Source organism: Uranotaenia lowii, chromosome 2 (assembly GCF_029784155.1).
Source record: "Uranotaenia lowii strain MFRU-FL chromosome 2, ASM2978415v1, whole genome shotgun sequence".
NCBI lineage: Eukaryota > Metazoa > Arthropoda > Insecta > Diptera > Culicidae > Uranotaenia > Uranotaenia lowii.
Window position 1 is genome coordinate 326,580,428 of NC_073692.1, and position 26,981 is coordinate 326,607,408.

General features: G+C 35.9%; 2 protein-coding genes across 2 annotated transcripts in view; both read right to left on the reverse strand.

Moving 5' to 3' along the window:
- Positions 1 to 5: 5 nt before the first annotated feature.
- Positions 6 to 19,371, reverse strand: LOC129742943 (substance-P receptor-like). The gene is made up of 4 exons (XM_055734881.1): positions 19,218 to 19,371; positions 12,314 to 12,617; positions 11,587 to 12,251; positions 6 to 299 (listed from the first exon to the last, which is right to left on the reverse strand). Exons 1-4 carry the CDS (start codon positions 19,218 to 19,220, stop codon positions 6 to 8), a joined length of 1,266 nt encoding a protein of 421 aa, XP_055590856.1. The 5' UTR covers positions 19,221 to 19,371.
- A 560-nt stretch (positions 19,372 to 19,931) lies between these two features.
- LOC129749227 (neuropeptide Y receptor type 2-like) overlaps positions 19,932 to 26,981 on the reverse strand; it is a 28,040-nt gene continuing 20,990 nt past the window's right edge. Inside the window, exons 4-7 of the mRNA XM_055744166.1 lie at positions 20,626 to 21,125; positions 20,394 to 20,561; positions 20,199 to 20,326; positions 19,932 to 20,134 (exon numbers count right to left, since the gene is read on the reverse strand). Coding sequence (XP_055600141.1) covers positions 20,005 to 20,134; positions 20,199 to 20,326; positions 20,394 to 20,561; positions 20,626 to 21,125 — 926 coding nt within the window. The 3' untranslated portion in view covers positions 19,932 to 20,004. The remainder of the gene's footprint in view (positions 20,135 to 20,198; positions 20,327 to 20,393; positions 20,562 to 20,625; positions 21,126 to 26,981) is intronic.

The window sequence follows — 26,981 nt, forward strand, 5'->3', positions numbered from 1 at the left end:
CAAAATCAAATAAAATCATTTGAGATCAATTTATCGCCTTTAGGGCAGCATGAATCCGAAAGTTTAACATTGGAAGCAAAAAAAGAATTTTTCAGGGTACTGCTATTCTTGTTCTGACCATCATCGGTAGTCGGTTTGAGTTGCGATGTTTTCGTTTCCCGTGACTCCTCAGTGGTTTGGTTTTCGTTTTTTGACGCAAAAAACCATCCGGAAAAACTGCTCATTTTGTCGTTACCACATGGGCCACGGGGCTGCAGGTTCCCGATGATCGCGATGGCCGGTTCTTTTCTTGGCTCGACCTGCAAATGAGATACAAAATAAATCAGACACTTTAATGTCTACCTTCAAAATATATCTAGTGAAGTTGAAAATATGCAAAAACCATTTATTAACTTTGAAACGCTCTTTGGATTTAAGACGCAAGGCTGAATATAATAGTTCAAATTATGCTACTACAGTATCTGCCTAAAGTCAAATTCGTCGTCAAATTTATCCTTGACCAGGTATCGAGGTCAGTAGAAAATCTTTATAAAACTTCTCGATCTTATTCATTTAAACCTAGTAAAAACCACGATATGTAAATTTCAACAAAATTGAATCTACGATCAGAATGGGGGTAGGCTTAATAGCGGCACGTTATCTTAACATACGGGAAAATTGTGCCTGAAAACCATAAGTCAAATCGTCTTCAACAAAGTAGTTCAATGAGTTAAAATCTTTAATATCAAATACCGTAAACTGTAGGAACATTGATCACTTTTTTAATTGATTGTCGAATATTGTTGAAGGGGTTGCTTTTTTGTAACACTAAAAAGTTTTAAAATACTTACTGAGGTAAGGAGTATAAAGCATGATCATTAGACTGTCCCAAATTTGTATGGGAAATTCAAAACCTGTAAAATGTTATGCGCTGCAGGCTTAAATTCTAGGATCAATTCTAGGATCAATTTGTGACTAGTGAAAGACCTCATGCCAAATTCGGGCCTGATCGGATCACGAGAAGGAATCGCTCAACGAGCCTGAAGTTCGTATGGGATTTTGAGACATTTTGTTCGAGAGAAACATGAAATATCAGTTTTTGATGGATAGCTTTTTTAATGGTGATATTCATCATTGTTAATGAGACGGGACGTTCGAACATTTCGACGCAGCATTAACCGTGATGAATACCACCCTTAAACAAGTTAGCCCATTTTTGAAGCCTAATAACTTTTTTTTTATTTTATCTCGAATCGATTTGCAGTCATCGGATAAAATATTTGTCATAATTTATGCTTTAAGAAAACCCGTTTTAAGAAGAAATCGGCCGAAAGAAACCAAAGTTATCCTAGAAAAACTGGTTTTTCATGTTTCTCTCGAACAAAATGTCTCAAAATCCCATACAAACTTCAGGCTCGTTAAGCGACCCCTTCCCGTGATCCGATTTGGCCCAAATTTGGCATGAGATCTTTTACTAGGCATAAGATCAAAATTATTCTGCAGCACTTAACTTTTTCAAAAGTCGGGTCACTATAATTATCATTGATAGCAAAATTTTTAAACGACATTACTGGCTATAACTAAATGTTTGTTACAAAACCAGATTTCATGTTTCGGGATAACTTTGATCACTATGGTTTTAACGTATCTCAAAATATTCAAAATTATTGTTTTGATGCCAAATTAGCACAGAAGGTTTAAACATCAATAACAGTATTTTTTGTTTGAACCAAAGCCGTATTAAAGGGGGGCAACAAGGGCAATTGGGGGCACACTGCTTTTAGTTTTAAAAACCAGAATTGGAAATTAAAATTTTAAATCTTTATTGAAACGTTAAATAAAAAAGTAGAGGGGGCCCCCCTGATATTATGGCTCGAAAGTTTTACACTTATAGAAGTTTAGGGGGGCCTCTAGTGTAAGCATTGCTTAGTTTTCGAAGCACGTATCCAGATAAGGCAAATTTAATGTTTTCTAGAAAAACTTCAAAAATCTGTAGATTCAATTCCAAGTTTTTCTTGAATCGAAACTCGAAAGCAAATCCAAGCTAAATGCAATTTCCATTACCGAGATTCATAAAAACACATAATGAGACTTATTTAAGTCCTTTTTTAAATTTTCTCAGCGATGAATTTAATTGAATTATGTAGTTTTAGTCGTATTCTTTGTTTTTTTATCTGATGAATTTCTCAAAATCGTGAAAAAAAGAAGGGAGGGTCCTGGAACGAGGGGTGGGCGGATCATTCTCAAAAATTGAGGATTTATTTAGTAGGCATCAGAAAGTCTTTCGGCCAAGTTTCGCGAATTTTCGATAAGATTATTTTTTTCGCTGTGCACACTTGACATGGAATGACCCATATATAAAAAAAGCAATTATCTGTATGTTTGTTTGTTTGTTTGTTTGTTTGTCCTCTATAGACTCAGCCGCCTTAAGAGATAGAGATCTGAAATTTGGCATGGATGCTCATTAGGACCAGGAATGATGAAAAATGTTTTTAAATTTTTGGACGACCCCTTCTGAATATTGTTTTCACGTTATTGACGTTATTTTCCGTCGGATTGTGATGAAAATTTGCACATGAGTGTTTTAAGAGACGAGCAACCGATTACAGTTATCAAATTTAGGGTCAGGGGTCGGCCAAAGGGGTCGTCCATATTCACTGATTAATGTTTTTGCGATATTGGCGTTATTATACATCGGATTGTGATGAAAATTTGCACATGAGTGTTTTGAGAGACGAGCAATCGATTACAGTTATCAAATTTAGAGTCAGGGGTCGGCCAAAGGGGTCGTCCATATCCACTGATTAATGTTTTTGCGATATTGGCATTATTTTACATTGGATTGTGATGAAAATTTGCACATCAGTGTTTTGAGGGACGAGCAATCGATTACAGTTATCAAATTTAGGGTCAGGGGTCGGCCAAAGGGGTCGTCCATATTCACTCATTAATGTTTTTGCGATATTGACGTTATTATACATCGGATTGTGATGAAAATTAGCACATGAGTGTTTTGAGAGACGAGCAATAGATTACAGTTATCGAATTAAGTTTTGGATTTATCACCGCGGTTGTTTGTTCTTCGAAATTATCGACGTTTTTCGGTGAGTTTTAATAACAATAAAACAGATTTACCAGTTGTCCATACGTTTCGAGCTACTTCGGCATTCGCTCCTCCTCAGTGGACACTAAAATTATATTTTACTTTTTAACATTAAACTTTAAATCTAAATTTTTAATTTTAACTTACAAATGACTGGCCATCGTCTGAACTATTTTGATTTTGGACAGTTTGTTTTGTTTTGCGTTTACATTTGTTTGTCAGTGTCTGTGTCAATTTTACGATTATGGGGTCGTAAGCGGTCTTAAAATTTAACGAGTCTCTCTGCCTATTAACGACATTATCGTCACCTCTCAATTTGATGTAAAATGTTTCGGCAGTTATTCTAGAATTGTATCCAGTAACTCTTTCCAATATTTTGGTATTTTCAAAATCAAAAATGTGCCCAGTTTCTAGACAGTGCTGTGCTAGACCTGTACTTATTTGTTTTGTGGATACATTTGTGTTATGTTGCTTCAAACGTTTTTCTAAAAACTGGCTCGTTTCTCCTACATATGATTTACATCATCCTCCACATGTTATTTCGTAAACAACATTTATGTTTTTGTTCTTTGGAATCTTGTCCTTGGTTTTTGTGAAAATCATATTTTTGACCTTGTCTAACGGCTGAAAAGCGACGTTGATATCAAATTGTTTTAAGTATCTGGACAATTTTTCTCCCAAACCAGCACAGTATGGAATGGTTACAAAATTATTCATGCTTTTACTGGACACGCTTAAGCCATTGTATAATTTGTGTGTTCGTTCTTTAATTACATTTCTTACAAGATGTGAGGGGTAGTTATTAATTTTTAAAATGTTTTTAACTGTCTTGAGTGTTTTTTCCCTGTATCTTGTGTGAGTGAGCCTAATTGCTCTGTCCACCAATGCGATTATTGTATTTTTTTATGTGAAAAAGGGCTAACGGAGTTAAAATCTAAATATCTACCTTTCTCATCTTTGGGGAACCATTCCGTTGATATCGTGTTCGTTTCTCGGCGTAAAATGGTATCCAAGAATTTGATTTCACCATTCACCTCGTGTTCGATTGTAAACTGCAGCCTTTGATGAAACCCATTGAATGTACGGACAATTTCGTGTTGTTCATCACTCTTTGCAGCAACCAAGCAATCGTCCACATACCGCTTGAAGAACATCGGTGAGATACCCTTCGTTTGAAGTTCAACGAGTGCTGCCTGTTCAATCCGTTCCAGAGCGATAGATGACACAACTGGACTCAATGGGGAGCCCATCGGAACACCAAACTTCTGCGAGTAAAATTTCCCACAATATTGGAAAAAAGTAAATTCCAAAAATAGTTTTACTCTTATTTAATTTTTGGCATTTCGGCGAGTTGTGAAAATTCAAGGTATAATATTTAGAAAGAACATGAAAGTATTATAGGAGGAAAGGTTTGGGAGAAAAATTGTCCAGATACTTAAAACAATTTGATATCAACGTCGCTTTTCAGCCATAAGACAAGGTCAAAAATATGATTTTCACAAAAACCAAGGACAAGATTCCAAAGAACAAAAACATAAATGTTGTTTACGAAATAACATGTGGAGGATGTTGTAAACCATATGTAGGAGAAACGAGCCAGTTTTTAGAAAAACGTTTGAAGCAACATAAGACAAATGTATCCACAAAACAAATAAGTACAGGTCTAGCACAGCACTGTCTAGAAACTGGGCACATTTTTGATTTTGAAAATACCAAAATATTGGAAAGAGTTACTGGATACAATGCTAGAATAACTGCCGAAACATTTTACATCAAATTGAGAGGTGACGATAATGTCGTTAATAGGCAGAGAGACTCGTTAAATTTTAAGACCGCTTACGACCCCATAATCGCAAAATTGACACAGACACTGACAAACAAATGTAAACGCAAAACAAAACAAACTGTCCAAAATCAAAATAGTTCAGACGATGGCCAGTCATTTGTAAGTTAAAATTAAAAATTTAGATTTAAAGTTTAATGTTAAAAAGTAAAATATAATTTTAGTGTCCACTGAGGAGGAGCGAATGCCAGAGTAGCTCGAAACGTATGGACAACTGGTAAATCTGTTTTATTATTATTAAAACTCACCGAAAAACGTCGATAATTTCGAAGAACAGTTATCAAATTAAGGGTCAGGGGTCGGCCAAAGGGGTCGTCCATATCAACTGATTAATGTTTTTGCGATATTGGCGTTATTTAACACCAGATTGTGATGAAAATTAGCACATGAGTGTTTTGAGGGACGAGCAATCGATTTCAATTTTCGAATTGCGGATCAGAAGTCGGCTGAAGGAGTCGTCCATACCCAACTTTAATGTTTTTGCGATAGTGACGTTATTCTACATTGGATTGAGATGAAAATTGCCACATAGGAGTTTTTAGGGACGCTCTTTTGCTTTCAGGTTTCAAATCTTGACTCAGGGGTCGGCAAAAGGGATTATTATCTGTTCACTGTTTTTACGATATTCTCTTGATTGAGCATAGAATTGTAATGAAAATTGACACATGGGAGTTTAACAGAAAAGATAATTGATTTCAGGTGTCAAGTTTTGAATCGCGGTAAAAAAAAGACCGTCCATGTTAGTTGCTCACTGTTTTCGCGATATTGTCGTGATCACGCACCGGATTGAGATAAAAATGTTCAGATGAGGGTTATAAACTATGAGCAATTGACTTTAGGTGGACTCTAGGCTTGTTCCGTGTCAAGGGTCGGCGAAAAGGGCGTCTATATTCACTGTTCACTGTTTTCAAGTTCCTGACGTTATTTTACATATAATTTGAAAAGAAAAAATGACACAAGGGAGTTTTGAGGAACGTAAAATTGGTTTCAATTTTCGAATTTCGAGCCATGCGACAAAAAAAAGAGGGTTTCATTGAACGTTCAGTGTTTTGTGCAATAATTTTGTTGGAGGCAGTTAATTTATACCAATTTAAGTGTGAAGGTCAAGCAAAAGAGTCGAGCACATAAACAAATAGTACATGTTTCTTCCATAATGTCTAGATTTTGCAACCGATCGAGAAGAAAACACTCTTACATAAATTTTAATAAAAAGCCAATCAACTGTGTAATTTGAATTTCAAGTAATAATAATAGTAGCGACTTTAAACACTGTTGAATTTTTTCCCCAAAATTTTCAAAAGAATGTTTCGAATTGATTTTCTAAACTCATTTTGACGTACCAATGATTTAAAGCGAAACGAAGTTCGTACGGGATCAGCTAGTATATAAATAATTCTTTTAAATCTTAGTTTTTTCATTAGATCAATAATGGATCTCTTAAAAGGAATATTCTTCCACTGAGATTAATTTTTAACAAATATTATTGTATTCCCTCATTACATTTCCTCGCATTAAATAATCACTTTGAAAGTTCTTAGCACTAAATATGTATTAAAACTTTACTCGCGTTTTCAAGTACATATTAAATTTTTATCTTGTTTTGCTGCCAGACATGCTGAGAACAGTCAGCGTCCATTACCAGGAGGCTCAAATCGAGCTGCTTGGTGTGGAGGAGTGTGGTGGGCCGCTTTCAATAAAAAAGGAAAGTGTAGAAAATCGTACTTCTTCCAAATTTTCCTTTGAAAACCCGGGCAAGTGCAGATAAATCCTGCAACCTGAAATGCTCACTTTACAATAAATAAAATAATAATGTTTTGATTTCACAGCGGATCAAATCATTTATTTTTTAAATCTTTCTCCACATTTCACGATACAATTTTCAGTTTACACTTAAAGTTTGGTTGATTACGATATTTGGGAAAGCTACTATAATTTGCAGTCATAGATTTGAAATTCGATTTAAAGCTTTCTCAAAACTTTCGATTTGACTCTGAGCATTTCTATTTTCAAATAACCATCTATTCAAGCTAGTATTCTGAATTCCTATTACAATGCAATAATCCAGAGTTTTATTGAGTGATTATGTGACATAAATATGTCTATGTTTATATCTAAATCTTTTATAAGTTATGCAATAAAGATATAATTTTATATTTGCTTTTCTCAACAGATTTATAGTCCATGTAGTGGAAGCTTTATATTCATGCTTAATTCAAGTTTTCAGTTTTATATTCATCAGCTGAAACAGTTCTACTTATCCAATCCAAATTTTCTCTTTTTTTTATATGATCTGATTCTGATTCAAAAAAATCTGATTCAAAAAAATTGTCAAATCACTTGAAACCAATATTTTTGGTACCAAAGACATGAAATTAGAATGAACATTTGAATTTTGATTAATAAATTTTGTATTTCCTATTATGACTCTGATATCCACTTAGATTCTCATTTTTTTTCTCTATTTGAACTTTTTTACAATTTATTTTCGCTGAATTCCCAAACCGGAGTTTTCGTCAACATTTCATGTTGACCAGACATTTAACAAGCATTTTCCAAGTGTCGAAACCAATTAAAATAATGGGTTGCGATTGCCGAGGTGTCCGCTGAATTGATATGACATTTTTCATCGTCGTTAGTTGACAAAGTTTCCAATCTCCAGTGCCAAAATCTCAGATTTTTACTGCATATTTCCTAAATCTTGATTGGAAATTATTATTTTGATTAGATTTGAGACCTTGAGTTGTGATTCTGAATTCTATCGTTATGAATGTGTCTCATTCTAAGTTTTAACTTAACTAATTCACAATCATCATAAAGGAAACAATAATTCTATTTTCGTCCACACAAAAATTGAAACTAATTAAAATCTTATGTTTTAGTTTTTTAAAACTACTGTTTCAGAGAAAGTAATAACGTTTATGAATAAAACTCAACTTAAATTTTCATTTAATAGATCTTATCAGAGTTTTTATCTTCGATCAGTTGATTAACTCTTTTCCAATGTTTGCCCGTAGTTTAATAATAATCGTTTATTTTAAAATACCAGATACAGACCCCGCTTGATATTGGCACGAATGGGTTTTTGAAACAACATTTCCTCATATACCCTGCCGGCCAAAAGTTTGGGATCACCCGCTAAAATCCATGCAAATTTTGATCGTTCATATCTCAGCCGTCTTAGGACATATTGCAAATCTTCTGATCTCATTTGAAAGATAATGAGCAATAGCTATTTCGGAGGTATTTTTCCCATTAATAATGTTTTAGTTTTGCACCTAAAACTCAACCTAAAGTTAGAACATTTTCAAAAAATCACACTCAATATTCAAAGCCAAACATCTCGCGATAGGATGAACCAAATTTCAAAATATGAATTGCATTAGAATTCTTATTCTATAATTCTCAAAACTCAATCAAAAAACTGTGTGCAAAAATTTATGAATGTTCTTTTAATTAATAAAATAGACACTTAAGTTATCGTCCAAAAGTTTGGGATCACCCCTCGGTATGGTGTATCGGCCAAAAACATGTAAATTTATCTCATTCATATCTTTCTCATCTAACATCGTATTGCAGATCTGAAGGGTGCATTTGAAAGCTTAGGTATTGTTATTTTTTCATAAATTCATAAAAAAAATATATTTTAAAGCGATAACATTAAAAAATTAACCTGAAATTAATTGTTTTTTTTTTTTTGAAAATTCACACTTATGATTGTGAATTTTTGTATGGTTATGGATTTAAAGTATAATTTTTAATGAATTTATGAAAAAACAACAATTCCTAAGCTTTCAAATGCACCCTCCAGATCTGCAATACGATGTTAGATGAGAAAGATATGAATGAAATAAATTTGCATGTTTTTAAAAGAATGATCCCAAACTTTTGGCCGATACACCATACTAAGGGGTGATCCCAAACTTTTTGACGATAACTTAAGTGTCTATTTTATTAATTAATAGTACATTCTTAAATTTTTGCACACAATTTTTTTATTGTGTTTTGAGAAGTATAGAATAAGGATTCTAATGCGACTCAAATTTTGAAATTTGGTTCACCCTATCTCGAGATGATTGGCTTTGAATATTTAGTGCGATTTTTTGAAAATGTTCTAACTTTAGGTTTAGTTTTAGGTGGAAAACTAAAACATTATTTATAGGAAAAATACCTCCGAAATAGCTATTGCTCATTATCTTTCAAATGAGATCAGAAGATTTGCAATATGTCCTAAGACGGCTGAGATATGAACGATCAAAATTTGCATGTTTTTTAGCAGGTGATCCCAAACTTTTGGCCGGCAGTGTAGGTATTTGCCGATTTCAAATGACAACAATAATTTAAAAAAAATCAAAATATGTCTAAAACGTGATAAAAGAGTAATATAAATTGCCTAAAAATTGTCAAAATTGACGAGAAAAATGGTAATAACAATGGTTAATTTTTAGTAACAAGTTAAAAAAACCCTATTTGATTTATGCAACACAATATGTTCGGGCTTGTTGCAAAAATCGAAAAGGGCCTGTACTTCTTTTATTGAAGATATAACTGTTATATGAAGACAATAAACTGGACCCGAGGAAACCCGCTTCGAAAAAAAAACTATTTTGAGAACCAAAGATCTGGTCATCTAGCGCCAACGTGGTCTAGCGGATAGGCAAGCCTGGGGTGAAATTATGAATCCTATTCGATTCGAGTTACCAGTTTCGAGTTGAACTCGAATCGACTTAGAATCAGTTTTACGAATCTCGTCCGAGTTGTAAATATCAACGTACTAGATTTCGAGTAAATCGGGTAGTAGATTATCGCAAAACGTTCCATTCGAATCGAGATCGGTAATGCCAAAGTTGGTCGAATCGAACGAAACTCGATTGTTTCGAGTTCCATAATCCTGCCCCTGGTTTTGGTGTCGCCGGCAAGAAAACTTTTGGGTTCGAATCCAATAAGTAGCCGACAGGTAAGATGTGTTTCCTCTAATCACTGACTATATGATAAGAATGTTCGATTAGTTAAATTGGAGGAATATTTCTCATCAGATTATGTCGTGAGACGAAATATCATGTAAAAAAATTAAAAATGCATTTCATTGGAGATTTGTCGATCTTAATAATCTAAAGAAAGCACCTGAACACATAATAAGACAGAAACTGCGGTGAATCCGTGCACCCATGGTGGATAACCAACATACATACACACATACATGAATCAAAGTCAGTCATGTACTGATCAAATGTTACTTATTATGGACTAACGTCTGTCATAGCATACGACCGGAACTTTTTGAAGGACACGACTGAAGCAACCTGAGGTCCCGGCAGACTACACGCAATCGCTCGAAGCAGAGCTGCCGCAAAGAGACACCCGTCGAAATGTGGAAAATCACTGACAGCGGATGAAGCAGCGAGCCCGAATTTTTCAAGAAAAAAAACGCCGCCTGGAGGAGGAGAACTTCGAAGAGCTGAAACAGCTGCATCATTCTCAAGAAACACGAAAATTCTATCAGGAACTCAACGCATCCCGCAAAGGCTTCGTGCCGCAAGCTGAAATGTGCCGAGATAAGGACGGGAGCATCTTGACGGACAATCGTGAGGTGATTAAAAGGTGGAAGCAGCCGTGAACATCAAATTCCTACGCACCGTCTATTCATTAACTTGAAAGCCGCATACCTCACGATTGACCTCGACGAGCTATGGATATCATGGACGAGAACGGTTTTCCCGGGAAGCTGAGCAGACTGATCAAGGTGACGACGATGGCTGGAACGAAGTGCTGTGCGCGGATCTCGGTCGAATTGTCGAATTCATTCGAATCGCGCAGAGCGCCTCGACAAGGCGATGGTCTATCCTATATGATGTTCAACGTGGCGCTAGAAGGTGTTATTCGACGAGCGGTGGGCGAAATGCGGGGCACGATTTTCAACAGAACCAGTCAACTTATCTGCTTTGCTGATGACATTGATGTAATCGGCACATCATCTGCGGCGGTGGAGGAGATCTACCGCAAACTGAAACTCGAAACAGGAAGGATTGGATTAACGATTAATACATCCAAGGCGAAGTGTATGCTAGCCTGCTTATCCGAGACAGACCGAACCTGCTTGTCCAGTAATAACAAGGTCACGATCGACGGCGGTCGAAGACTTTGTCTATCTCGGCTCACTGGTGAACGCAGAAAATGACACCAGCCGTAAGATCCGGCGGCGAATGATCTGCCTAAAGTCGTGCCTACTATGCACTCCACAGGCAACTGCGATCGAGAAGACATAGCCCTCGCACGAAGTGTAACCTGTACATGAATGAATGTGGTGAAGGCTTGCCGGATGCGTTGGACAGGACATGTTGCGAGAATGCCGGACGACTGTCCGGTAGGAATTTGAACGAGACGAGCAGGGGCGCAACGAGCGAAATGGTTCGACCAAGTGGAGCGTGATCTGGCGTATGTGGAATGTCCGAGAAAGTAAGCGACCCCTTCCTGTCATCCGATCTGACCCCAATTTGGCATGGATGGGACCTTTCACTTTAGTAGGTACTCACTTTACACATACCTTTAGTGTTATCTCAAAACTACCCATGTCAACCACGCTTAATCTACTTGACCTTATAAATCTGAACAGGTTATAGAATCTACTCATGTCTTATGATAAACAACATAATTTTGTACTAACCTTTTTGCGTTGTCCACATGTCCAGAAGCATTTCCAAAGTTTGGTTTTGTGGTAAGCCTTCCGGAAATTATCATTAGTTAATCCATAAATAACGGGATTCACTGCAGCATTCAGGAAAATCAAATAGTGAGAAACGTACCACAGTATCAGGAAATCTTGTCCAATCTGTGTGGTATTTTCGGTCATAAACCTGTTATATCGAATAAACACAAGCGTAGTAAATGGTATCCTCAAGAGTATAAAAACGATCAGCACAATAAACAAGCATTTAGCAACTTTCTTTTTGTAGCAAACAGCTATCGGATGTTCTCGATTCAAAACTTTGCGCTCATAGCGATCCAACTTCATGAATATAATACTGTAGCAACAAATCATGACAGCCAAAGGAAACCAAACCAAGGCGCCAATCAGGACATGCCAGTAGCGTGGGAGAAATTCGGTGTTTTCAGTACAAAATGTCTCCAGATAGTTTTTCCATTGCCGTTCCTTATAACTCCGATAAATAGAAAGGGGTAGGGCTAGCAAGAATCCAAAGCACCAGGTGCATGCAATGAGAAATATTACTCCTCGGTTCGTCAGTCTTGATTTTCTCGGAAACACGATAGCCGTCAGTCTATCGTAGCTGATGGCACACAGACAAAGGACAGATGTGATTAAGAGAGAACCTGAAAAAGAAAATTCCTGTTTTTTTAAATACCTCATCATTGTTTCAATTTATCCAATCTACCTTCCAGAAATCCTTCCAATTGACAACCGATGGCACCCATCACATAGTTCTGGTAGAAATCGTGCAACATGAACATAGCGGGACAAACTGCTACGGTGGCTAAATCTGCAACCGCCAAATTCGCGATCAAATAGTTAGTTGGGGTTCTCAGCTGCCGCAGAGTGCATATGATACAAAGCAGTGCCACATTGCCGAAGATCCCAAACGAAATGACCGGTAGGAACGTTATCACCTTTGTCAGTATTTCCCACGAAGGAATGGTGTACCAAATCTCTCGAGGATAGTCGTAGATACTTACATTCATCTGAGTAAACAAACAGAAAGTCATAAGAATACTACATTTTAAACTATGAGTTCAATAATTTGTTACCGCAGCCGATTCATCACTCTCATAGTGAATCACTTTCTCTGCCAACATAATGATTTCAGCAGCTATGAACTCGTTTTATTGTTAAGTGAGACGTATCTTGTTTCTTGTGCAGCAATAAAGAAAAAAAAAGTTCAACAAAGTAGCTAAATAACTATCCTCCTCCTGGTGAGTTTTGAGAAAAACGTTCTATCAACTCTTAGTAAAATCCATTTTGTGGATTAAGAATCTAAGAAAAATTTAAAAACAACAGAAATTAGGAACCGTAGAACGCATGAACTCCAACAGAAGTCTTCAAAATGTCTCATATTTTTAGGTTTTTGTTATCAAGACATTATCAATTTTACGATCTTGGCATTCCTATTGATAAAATTGACAGCATGTTGGATTATAGAAGGTCCTAGAATTCAATAATATACATAGGGTAACAGACTTATTTTGGACAAACTTATAAATCAAATTAATGATGAAAAATTTGAACAAGCTCCTTCCAATGATTCTAATTATATCTAGCGTGCCACTTAAATAAGTGATTAAGGGATTGAAAATTGAAAATAATGTGTTGATTTTTGACAGTTGAGCCAAATCAAGCCAATTATTAGGAGGAAGTGCCATTATTGGAGTCAACTTTCAAGAAGTTTTCTGCAAAGCTTTAAAAATATTCACAGCTATGATAAAACACATATAAACTAGTTTGCTAGCTCGAGAAAAAAAAATGTTCTAATAGCAGTTTGGCCCATGTTGAAAATAAGTCCTGCTTAATTCCTTAGGGACTTAAGGAATGTATTTGAAAATATGCAACACTTGGTTTTGTGAAAAACTTTTGAATGCATGGAAGGAATTTGAAAAAAAATTTCAGCGAAGCGGCCTAGTAATGTAATGTTTACATGTGCAAATTTATGCAACGTTCTGTCAAGTGGTTTAAGAGATAGTGTTCTATGAAGAAGTTTTTCGACCTTCAGTTTTGGGCTCTACCTGTGCCATCTATAGGTAATGTATACCTTGATCCACTTCTTTTCTAAATCAAGACTTCTTTCGGGGACCTTTTTCTATTTCCTGAAGCTTTAACTTCTAAATTACTCAACATTTTATTATGACAATTTTAGCAGATTGTCCTCCTTCTGCACAAAAACTACATAGATATTTGACTTTTTACCACTCCACCACGGTTTTTGCGTAATGGCACGATTCCAGATTCAACAAAAAAGAGGACGATAGACCAAGTTGGTTAAAATCATCTATAAATTTGGAAGCAGTCAACTTCATATATTTAGCCATTCTTCTTGTCAATTATTTTGAACTACTGATTGATTTTCAGCTTTCTGCCTCCTGGTCTGCCTACTCAAGTACTAAATAAACATCAAATTATTCATTTTTTTTCTTCTTGTTTATCTCCGGAAAATTCCAGGGTCTCCGACAAATTTCTGACTGGAAACTTGCCAAGTGCCCGTTGAAGCTGTCCATAGCGATTTTTTTAAAAATAACTCCCGACTAACGGTCCAAATATTTTGCGCACTATTTGACCGCCGTATTTTGATCATTTTACCGGTGGGAAGCTTTTCTATGTTGTGGAAATGAAGTCAGTCATGTGTATTAGTCTTGATAGAACCTCCCACATTCCCTTACTTTATGGAATCAACCATCTTCACTTTTATTCAAATTTCAGCTTATTGTCAGATTCTCTAAGACTTCTTAAACGATTTACCACATGAACTTTGGTCGAATAACTAATTTCCAGCTGTTTTGGGGTTCCCACTGGGACTTTCCTGGATTTTTCTGCATCCTGTCCAAAAAATGTTGTCAATAAGCTTCTGTATTTTTTGGACGCTATCTCCAAAACCACTTGATAGATTGTTACCAAATTCTTCATACGTACACATTATATACATCACCAAATGCCGCCGACTGTGGCCGTTTAAATCTTCTAAGCCAGACATCATGAGATCGAGTCTCGGTCACGGCATACATAGCACTCTTTCTGTGGGCTGGTGGTGTTAGCATTAGTAAGATTCTAGCCATTATATTCTTGAAAGATGTACGCTTTAGTATTAAGAAGAATTTTGATCTCTTCAAAGAAACATAAAGTTTCACTGAAATCCTATATGTGTGTGTTCGTTTTTTTTTAAATAACTCCACTGAAAATTTCATCAATTATTATTCTTGCATTCACAAGTTATCCACAAAATATAGTGTTGAATTTTTTTAGAATACACTTCGACCTCTTTCCAAAACCAGGGTATTGAACTTTTTGTTCAATGTTCATGAATGTTGTAAGAAGTGGAACGGCGACATGAATAGGAAAATAGCACACTATTTTATTCGCTGGTTAAAAAATTAAATTTCAAATTGTTTTATTATTGTACTAAATCAACTCTTTAAAACCTAACCTCGCCTTAGACAGCATAAATATTAAATATTTTAACTGACCTCTTGCGTAGAATATTTCAAAATATGTTAACCATACAATCTATACTAATGACAACTTTCTGTCAAGCAGTTGTCAAAAACTAAAGCTTAGAGAAACTGAAGAAAGTAAGGAAATTAACCTTTTTTCAAAAATCATCAGCTTCGTTAAAAATTATTGACAGCTATGTCTACAGTGACAAGTGCCCAAGATTGATTTTTTGATTAATAGATTATACTAAATAGGTTTAAAGAGATGAAATATAAATCCCGTCTTAAAGCAGAGTTGAGAAAAAACGAAAACAAATCTACGAATATGTAACCCTTGTTGTATAAGTTTAAATATCTCAGTTATTTGTGGAACAATATTAACAAAAATTATATAAAATTATAGCGTAATTTTTTTTTAAATTGTTGAAATGTGTTAAAACTACAACCGAAAAAGTACTGAAAATGTAGTTCCTAAACCCCTGTATTAATAATATTTTTGATTTTTTTTAAAATTTCCCTCATCGTTAATGATTCTCGTAAAACAAAAGTTATTTGAATTCATGAAAATAAACTTCGGTGAGTTTTTCAGCGAATAAAGTTTAATTTTAGAGAATTAAGGGGATCGCATTATTTGCCCAGAATTGTATATACTAAAGGCACTTACACTTAGGTTTTGGAAGAATACCTCTTGAATGCATGGATAGAAATTGATGATATATTGAGTAAAGCTACAAAATTATTTAACGTTTACACGTGCAAATTTTCTTTCTCGTTCGTTCAGCTGGCAAATATACAGAAAAGTTTAGATACCGGTATTTCGATAGAAACTTACCATATTCTTCAGTGAGCGTTTTCAATTGAATCGAAAACGCTCACTGAAGAAGATACTAAGTTGCTATGGAAATACAGGTAGGTATCTGAACTTTTCTTTTACCGTGGTTGAATTAATGGGAGTCTTTCGATTGTTTTGATTCAGTAGAATTATTAAACCAAGTAGGCTTACAACACATATTAGAAGCCTGACTTCATGGCAATCAAGGTGAAAAAAACAGTCCACCATTTAAATGAACAAGATATGGTGGCCAAATCGTGCGCTAAATGTTTGATAGCTATCGTAACGGACCGCAACACGAACGTCTTAGCATGTACCTTTCAGGTTTCTAGCCAGAAACTTTCGTTTCAAGTCTCCGTTCCGAAGATAAAAATGGAGAAATAAAAAAAAACAAATTATGTCTGATCACTTCCATAAACTCAAAAAAAGCTGATTCATTACTTTTGATAAAGTGAGCGAAATAAGAATAGCACCACTATGTGTTTTGCTTGTTAAAATATGAATGATTGAAAATTACGAAAATTTTCTTCCACAGTTTATTCTGAGTTGCTCAACGGATAAATCAAGCATAAGTTTACTTTTTTTTTTGACGTAGCAATTGGCGTTGAGGGCCAAAAATGTGAAAAAGGGTGCGAAATAAGAATAGCACCACTTGAGTTTTTCAACAATAACAAGATTATTTTTCAAAATTTACTGTGTAAAAGTGAATAATAATGCTTCTACGAATTATTTGAATAGATAACTGCCTTTTAAGGAGTTTTCCAGAATTCCAAATGTGTTCAAAGGTTTTAAAAGGGGTTTTTTTAGAGATGCTACTCTAGCGTTAAGGGATTTGATATTAGTTCTGTAATTTTTAATTAAACTACTTACTTACTTCATTAAAATGACGTAAAATGATGAAACAAACATTCGGGATTAATTTTAAATCAGAAAAAATAGGTTGGAAATCAAAAACTTTGATTTTGTTCAGTAAACCACACTTTTCCAGTTTCAAGTCGTAGATGGCAGCACTATCTTGCAATTAAAAGAAAATTTAGTCTCAATATTGATTTTCCAGGTTTATTTAGTTCCATATTCATCTTTTTGAGGTTTTTTCCCATCACAGTTTTGTGGAAGTTCACGCTGCAGAAAGCTTTTCCGGATTTGCAAAAGAATCACCAGCACAAAAATGTACAACCGTCAAAGTTCCTGCTCATCTCAACTTCCGATTCAATTGCTCCATCGCAAAGTATAACTTTATTCTGATAATCGGGCCAAAAAATTCGCTTTTAGTGACCTTGATGCAATTCTAAATTTTTTTGGATTTAGTGGTCTTAGAATTTCCAAAGCGGTACATTACACGGTACATGTATTTATTTCTTGACCAAAATAATCCAGCACTCCCTAATTAATCCCGGATATTCGAAAATGGGCATGAATTTGGTTAAATGGCAAGATAGTGCTGCTATCTAAGACTTAAAACTAGAGAAATTGTGTTTGACAATTAATAAATATTAGTATTTTTGAATTCCAACCAGCTTTTTGGATTCAAACTCAGCCTCAAAACTATGTTTCATCATTTTGCATCATACTTATGAATGTTAATGAAGAAATCAAGTAGTTTGAACAAGTTTTAAGGCTCATATATCAAATTCCTTAACGCTAGAGGAGCATCTCTTAAAACCTCCTTTTAATACTTTTGAAAACCTTTGAAATTCTGGAAAACTCCTAAAATGCAGTTATCTATTCAAATAATTCGTAGAAGCATTATTATTCACTCTTACACAGTAAATTTTGAAAAATAATCTTGTTATTGTTGAAAAACTCAAGTGGTGCTATTCTTATTTCGCACCCTTTTTCACATTTTTGGTCCTCAACGCCAATTACTACGTCCAAAAAAAGTAAACTCATGCTTGATTTATCCAGTAAGCAATTCAGAACAAACTGTGGAAGAAAATTTTCGTATTTTTCAAGCATTGATATTTTAACAAGCAAAACACATAGTGGTGCTATTCTTATTTCGCTCACTGTAGATATCTTGATTTACAACATTTGAAATAATTTTTTTCTGTTTCAACTTGTAGAACATATTTGTATCAATTATTTTTTTTAATAAAATTTTTAAGAATAATCATAGTTATGAGAGCCAGCAATACAAAGGTAAGAACAAAAACTGGTTGTTTTTGAACCACAGTTTTGTTTCAAATAAAAAATCATAATTCATTACGAATGAAACTTAACGAAAACTTAACTGAATTCAATAAATTTTAAATCAAATTCAGATTGAAATTATGTACATCTTTTCGAGTATTTATTTAGATAATATGTGGGATCCTTTATATCAACGTTGTAATTGGCGAAAAGTTATTAATAAACTAATCCGGTACAACTGTGTTCTATGTTTACTCTTAGGTTCAAACTTGCGGACTCGGCGTACTGACTTGCCCAAAAAAAGTATTAATGTTTTAATATTTACCTTGTTGAATAATCCCAAACGAAAATTTGAGCCAGAAAGTAAATTTCAAATTTTTTTTTAAGTGCTTGTGGTCCTGAACACTTTTTTTAAATGGTATCATTTTCCAAAGAAAGAAAAATCACATTTGCAAGTTTGCCCGACAAATCTTATAATGCATGTTAAAAATGCCAGTCTTTTTTAGATGGCATCAACACCAGGTAACTCCTCTACAAAATTTGAAGCCAGTTCATTTGGTTCTAAACTAGGTCCTCAATGAGTTTTTATTTTTGGTCCGTTTATTGGTAAAAAGAAAATTTCGATTCCAAAAATCACTAGAAGTGTTCTGAAGGTTCGATAAAATTATAATAACGAATTAAGGGATAGTTACAAAAAAAAGTAACTTGTTCAAAATATTTGAATTATTTCCAGCAATTTAACTTCGATCTTTGATGACCTTGAAAGGTATCGAAAAACACATTTAAACAAGATATTCAAATTTGCAGCGGTCAGACATTACAATTGAAACTAAGAATCTCAATCACACCCTAGTTCCACTTTCTGTATTCAATGAATAAATTTTTAACAGTTTCACTATATTCGATCTCAATTGTATTAAAAATTTTAATAGGCACTAAGATTAAACATTTCGGTATCTTAAGAACAATTTGAATGTCAGACTTCTTTAGTCCAGCAATATGAAATCGTTCAATATCGATCACTTTGCGTATACTTAATCCGAACCGGCGTACATTATAACTGATTTCGAACTAAATCCACTACCTGCACGTATTCAAATTAACCTCTCGGTTTGAGTAATTTTAAAATCGATACACTTGATGAAGTGGCTGCAGATAAGAGAATTTTAATCCATATTTACCATCCTTAGTCTATTGAGTATTGGTCCTCCAAAATCGAAACCACAAATTCCGTGATAACCTGTTTCGCGATCAAACTAACAGCAACACCAAAACAAAAAGAACTCTGGAGAACACGTTCAGCTTGCTTCTGTGGAGTGGGTCCAGGTGCGTACACTTTCTTCCTAATCCGAGCACAAAATAAAAGCGTTTAAATCCTGGCCCGTGGATAAATTGATGGGCCCCCGATAGCTATATGCCATAAAAGTTGACTTTGTCTCTATGAGCCGAATGTTCCGGCAAGCGTGGTTACATAGCATATTGATGCATTGGATTTCATTGATCCCATCAGTTACATCCCTGAAGAGCGGTATAGGGTTGCCAAATTTTGTGTCTAACGAGGGTTATTGGAAAACTGAATGAAACAGCGATGAACATAAACTAGCAATTAACAAAATTTCAAAAGTGGCTCCAGAGAGTAAGCACAAATGTTCTTCTTGTCGATAAGACTTTTAAAGTCAAAATAGCAACCCTAAGATCTCATAGATAACAGTTTACCCCTTTCATTTGCGAACCAAATAGTGGCGTAATAAGCTGACGTTTCGCTGTCGATTGGGGCTTTCGGATCGAAACCGTTCATTGCTTACGGGTGCAATTAATTACGTCTGATAAAAATAACAAGCAGTATCACTTTATTGTTCCGTAAAACTAAATCTTTTTATATATATCCTTATAATTTATACCTGATATCGTTTGGCAGATCATTTGATGGGGAATAAAAACAAAGTCTCCGGCTCGTGGGCGGTGACATTACTTCGTATTACCGGCTCCGGACGATTTCGTTCCATTGTTGGTATTCGGAAAGTTATCTTCTTTGTTGCCGGTTTCAAGTCGTTTACCTGGTAATCGAATAGTTGGATTTAACCAACTAGGGAAATACCTGAAAGCCAATTACATCTGGTTTAAGTTATATAGTAGATATTTTGTAATAAATAACTCTTGACCTATTTCTGTTATTAAGTGGTCTCTCCGTGAACAACTGATTATTTAGTTTATCATTTCCACAAGGATCACGTGGGAATAAGAATTTCCAGGTTTTAAATGTTCCGTTATATTGCATCTTATCCGATTCCTAGAATAAAATAGATAAAAAATGTTGTCATTTGTCATCAACAAAACACACAAAACTTTATTTTCACCTCTGGAACTTTACTGCATCTCCAAATGAACCCTAATACTCGAGATGTTTTGAAGGCCTTGCGGAAGGTTCTGTTTGTCAATCCATAGGTTACAGGGTTCAAAGTCGAATAAAGGAACATAAAAGCAACTTTGGCAATCCACCAGATCAGAACAAATCCTTCTGATACCTGTTAAAAGAAGAAAAACCTTTAAAATGCTCTCAACTATTAAACGTTCATCTATAAAACTAACCTCAAAACGATTGGCATCGTCTACGTGGTTGTAGTACAGCATAATCATGACCGTGAAAGGAATTCTTACAACCACAAACGTCATCAAAACGAAAAACAGAGTCTTGGCAACACGGCTCTTGTAGCGTACAACCATCGGGTGTTCTCGGTTCATAGCCTTGCGCTCGTAATGGTCCAGTTTGCACAAGATGGCACTGTAGGTGACCACCATCATGCCCAGCGGAAACCAAACAAGCAGAACCACGATGTAGTCCCAGTAATGGGGCATAAATTCCCGGTCCTCGGCACAGAAGGTTTCTTGGAAGTTCTGCCAATTACGCTCCCGATAGTTCCGGAACAGAGCTAGTGGGAGGGCGGCCGTGAACCCCATGGTCCAAGATACAATGCTAGCTATAATAGCATATTTTTTGGTAAATCGAGCCGAGGATGGCAAAACGATGGCCGCCAATCGGTCGTAGCTGACGATGCAAAGGGCGAAGATGGACGTTATCAAGAGACCTCCTGTTGGGTGGAATGTAAAAATCTATTAGTTAACAATATCTAAACGAAATTTGCCAGATTTCAAGGTATTATCCGGGTTTGCCGAGTTTTAAAAACAACATTTGGGAAAAGTCTCGTCCGGCCCGGTTGCCCGGATTTCGTTGAAAAAAAGCCCGGATTTTGCCCGGATTTATTTATTTTATTTGTAAAATCAAACATAAAAATAACAAATTGTGTTTCAAAAAATGTTTATCTATGAGTTCAAAACGAGGTTTTCTCCAATTTCTAGGACATCCCACATTCGCTACATCACGCTCCACTTGGTCTAACCATCTTGCTTGTTGCGCCTCTGATCGTCTCGTTCCTACCGGACTCATAGCGAGCACCTGTTTAGCAGGACAGTTGCCCAGCATATCCATCCAACCTTCGCCACACTCCGTTCTCCTGCACGTCGCCAATGATGGTTCTTAAAACTCGTCGCTCGAATACTCCAAGTGTACGCAGGTCCTCCTCGACCAATATCCTAGCCTCATGCCCGTAGAGAACAACCGCTCTAATGAGCCACATGTACAGATTAGATTTCGAGCGAATTCGCCGCCGGATCTCACGGCTGGTGTCATTGTCTGCGGTCACCAGTGAGTCGAGATAGACAAAGTCTTCGATTATCTCCAACCCGTGGTCGATCGTGAATTTCTTAATACTGGACAAACGGGTTCGGTAGGTCTCGGATCCGCAGGCCAGCATGTACTTCGCCTTGGACGTATTAATCATCAACTCAATCCTCCCTGCTTCGCGTTTCATTTTGCGGTAGATCTCCTCCACTACGGCAGATGATCTGCCGACAATATCAAAGTCGTCGGCAAATCAGATAAGTTAACTGGATCTGTTGAAAACTGTGCCCCGCATTTCGCCCTCTGCTCGTTGAATAATACCTTCTAGCGTCAAGTTGAACATCTTGCAGGAGTATGCGACTTTGAAGTCGATGAATCGATGGTATATAGGGATATTCACGGCATTTTTTGAGGTTTGGCTTAATGGCTTAATCTGGTCCGTCGTTAGCCGTCCTTCCATGAAGCCGGCCTGATGACTTCCCATAAATCTGTTATGTTGTTGGCCCATTTTGATAAGTTCAGCTGCGATACCATCCATCCCAGCCGACTTGTTTATATTCAGCTGGCGAAAGACTTCAGATGTTCATCGAAGTGCTGCTTCCACCTTTTAATCATTTCACGATTGTCCGTCAAGATGACTAAGTCAACGCTGGTGGTGGCTGTCTTGATGGTATCCCAACAGTCCTTGAGATGAGCTTCGTCAAGCTTGCCCTCTGTCGGCAGCGCTGCTTCGAGCGATGGCGCGTAGTCTGCCGCGACCTCATGTTGCTTCATTCATGGGATATTTACCGAGGCGGGCGTCAGTTTCATTTGTTAGTTACTACGAAGAGTTTTGGGCGCATAGTGGTTTGACTCGATGTTGGCGCCTCGACCGGCTCTGACGTCGATGATGTCTGAGAAGTGTCGGCTGTCTATCGAAACGTTGTCGATATATGATTGCGTTTGGTACGGTGATCTCCAGGTGTACTTGTGTGGAAGGCGGTGCTGTAAAAAGGAACTACGTACGGCCATCCGTTTGGAAGCGGCGAAATCTATGAGTCTTAGGCCGTTTTCGTTGGTCAGCTAGTGCGCGCTAAACCTTCCAATTGTCGGGTTGATTTCCTCATCCTGGCCGACCTGAGCGTTAAAATCCCCGATGACGATCTTGATATCATGTTTTGGGTATCGGTCGTATTCACGTTCCAGCTGTGCGTAGAATTCGTACTGTATGTCGTCACTGGTCGGATGTGAGGGCTTTGCACGTTGATGGAGCTGATATTGAAGAATCGGCCCTTGATTCTCAACTTGCACATTCGTGGGTAGATGTAGATCACTGTAAAAGCTATTCCAAGATCGTGTGTGTTGTCGCAGCTCTGAAAGATGGCATGACCACCTCGGAAAGTTCGTACCGTGGAGCCCTTCCAGCGTACCTCCTGTAGCGCTACGATGTCGAATTTGCGGCTCTTCAATTCGTTGGAGAGCGCGTGAGTACTGCCCATAAAATTTAGAGATCGGCAGTTCCATGTTCCAAGTTTCTAATCGCTGGTCCTTTTTCGTCTGTTGGTGTAGAAATATTTTTCGACATGGAAAATGATTGTGTTAAATTTCATCCACACATATTTACATATAGGTATTTTTATAATTTCAGCTAGAAGATTTTTTGTAGTTTTTTACCCCTCAATGTATGCAGCATCCTTATGTCTTATAACAGCTCTATTGCCAGAAAAGAAATGTCAGAAATAGTTTGAACCAAAAATATTTGCAATTACAGTGGTGTTTTCATACGTGATCGCTTTTATGACATCACATATTAATAAAAAAAAAACTTTAAGTTTTCATACGTTTCCACTAAATTTTGCATAAAACTGAATTTTTTTTTTGTTGAGAATCTCAACTTGAGATATTAAATAACTGATGAAACCAATAATTTTTAAGATAGTGTCAATTTGATGTCCCATCAAGCTTTTTTTTCATTTTCAAAAAGCCAATCAAGCATCATTGTGACATTTAAGGTTTTATATCTATTACTAGCTGACCCGGTGTGCTTTGCTACTCCTTCCAAAAATAAATGTAATTTGTAAAAGTTTATTCAAATTTTGATTTTTGTAAGCATTTATTTAAATCAAACCTCATCATAGTTCAAAACCAACAACTTTGAAATGAGAGCTGCAGCTTGAGTTCCGAATTGCAATTCAAAGATGGTATATATTTTTTACTGGAACTTGATCTCTAAACTTGTTTTTTCAAGATCTGAAATTTGTTCTATGTTTTCAAAGCTTTATAATGACTTAAATAATGTAAAAATTTATGGATTTTCCACCTTTTTTCCCAAAGTGGGAAGTTACGAACTTCCATAAAAACATTTGTCACATCTATTTTTGAGTTATGCCAAATATCCGTACGCAAAAAATCCTCTTTTAAAATATGGTCCCTTCATTGAAAAGCTCTTTATATTAACTTACATGGGAGCTCCCCCATCTTTTCCAATTTTGTCCCCCACTGCTCGAAGAAGGTAGGCTGATTTACCCGGCTCGAGTTTACATAAATTTCTAATTGAAAGAAAAAGATTCGCATATTGGAATATATTGCACATTGTACTTTATGGAGATAGAATTTTGAAAACCGATCAATAACGTGAATCGGGGCAGTTTTTTGAGTATATTTATTCCTAATATGCACTAATTAGCACTTCCAGCTCCTGATAAGCTTAGGATGGTATATTATAAAAAAACAACGATGACATGGATTTTCAATAACCATTTTCAAACAGCTTTTTTCACAATCCTCGCCCTTCGAAGCAATTTGAATACCAATTTTTTTTGAGCCAAAATTATTTTAAAAAAATGTTTCACCATATGCCAAACTCGTGTACATGAGACATTAAAGCATGAAGTTTTCCCAAACAGCACTTATCATGGTATGAAAGTTATCGATTTTATACAGTGCAAATTTTTTTTATTGGTCAAATTTATTAATGCTAAAAATATAAATATTTTAAAAAAATATCAGTTGCATCACTAAATAAATTCTCAGCGTTTTTTATTTCCTCTTTGAAAGTGAAATATTCAAAAATGTTGGCAAAAACAAATTTCTAAGTTAACATTTGTCCCGTATATTGGGGCAGGTGTAAATGCAAAGCTTATTTTCAGATGCGTCAGAGTAATAGGTTTAAAATGGATTTAATACGTATTTCTGTTTGTTTGTTTTACCAATTTTCATTGATATATCTGCAGTATTCCTGCAGTATAAATTTATGTTTGTTACTCCATTTTTAACGAATGCTGTTCAAAGCAAATGACCTTCATTTACAAAGACATTTAAGAATTTTAAATATCCGCTTCAGTTTTAACATTCGGAATACCCCTTCTGGTCTTTCCAACATATTGAATCATTTTGAAGATGAATTTCTTAACAATTCGACGTTGGCCCTTGCCCCACCGTGTAAGTTGACAGGAGCGAATATTGTTTTTGACACTTTAAGGGAATACTTAAAATTTCTAATAAAAATTTTTCTTCCAGTTGAATATCAGTTCTAAAGTCTCAGAATTTCAGATTTTGGCAAAAAAAAAATATTTGTTTCATTCGATCGGCAACATGTCAATCTGGGTCACATCTAGACGTCATTCATAACCATGTGCTGTACAAATGAGCTAGGAATCAAGTAGAAAAAAAATCTCATCAAGGCTTCATATCGTCACCTCTTGCTTTGAAAATATGCTTGGTTGAGAAATACGCGCCAAAATATTCCTACTGATCAGTATGCTATGCCTGGGTTGCTATCCTTTTGCGACGTTGGCTCGACGCCTCGACCATAGAGACGAAAAACAAACCGCCCAAAGGAAAAAAAAATCTCAAGAAAATGGATGTCATGACTTTAATTTGTTTCGAAAAACTACAAATTTTGTATGGAAGCCTCCCCTTCCCTAAGTCGGATGGAGTTTTGACTATTACAGAAACCATCCCCGGCCTCAAAAACCCTCAGATGCCAGTTTTGACGATGATCGGTTCAGTAGTTTCCGAGTCTATAGGGAACAGACAGACAGACAAACATTCATTTTTATATATATAGATATAAAATTCTCTTGTAACGGTGTTAGTAGTACTACTCCTCCGAAATGACCCAAACGTTTCAATTGAAATTATTTTTAGAATATTCTGTAGGCATGCGAATCGGTTTATATCGAATAAAAATTACAGAAAGTCACATCAATCGTTCGTAATAATTAAATTTGTAGTTTTTTGATTAAAATAAAAGTCATGGCTTCCATTTTTCCAAGATTTTTTTTTCCTTTGGGCTGTTTGTTTTTCGTCTCCAAGGTCGAAGCGTCGCGAGCCAACGTCGTGAGAGGATATAGTAACCATGGCTATTTCTCGACCAAGCATACTGGTGGTGGCGACAGGAAGCCTAGATGTGTTTTTTTCTTCTTGATTTCTAGCATTTGTACAGCAAATGGTAATGAACGACGCCTACATAGATGTGACCTAGATTGATATTTTGCCGATCAAATCGAAACCATATACACGATTTTAAAAATTTAAACTATTTTGATTGCGTGTTAATTAAAACAGCTTTTGTTGTCTTTAAAATATGAATTCAATACTGATGAATATGAAATAATGACTCCTTGCGGACGTTTGAGAAAACAAAGAAAATGGGAAGATTTATAATTGTAGATATACAATTGTATAATCCATCACGCCTAGAAGGGCTTGTGATATAGCTCAGTTGGCAAGTCTGTTGTCTCCTGAGCCGATGTCCGCGAGTTCGAGCCCAAGAGTAAACATCGAACACAGTTGTACCGGATAGTTTCTCAATAACGATCCGCCAACTGTAACGTTGATAAAGTCGCGAATGCCATAAAGATGGTAAAACGACTATAATCGAAACAAAAAAAAAATCACGCCTAGAAGATTAGTTTTGATTCATGTCGATTACAAAATAAAAATAAGACGTTTTCAACAGAAATAGATCAAAAACATTTTTTGAATATGTACCTCACTGAAGATGTATGGAGCGCCTTTTAAATTTAAAGAACAATAATACAATCCGATGAAAATGAACAGACACGTCAACTGAACAAGAGAGCCTGTCCTTTAAAATAGAGGATTTATGAATTTACAGGCGGAATGCCGAAAACTTTTTTATTTTTTGCAAGCAATTATAATCAAAGAGAAGGTTTGAAGAACCTCTTAGCTGAATGAAACTATGATTTCAAAGTAGTCAATGATTCCTTTGAATTCAGCCACAGTATTTAAAAAACCCACGGGTCTTTCAAATACTGTGGCT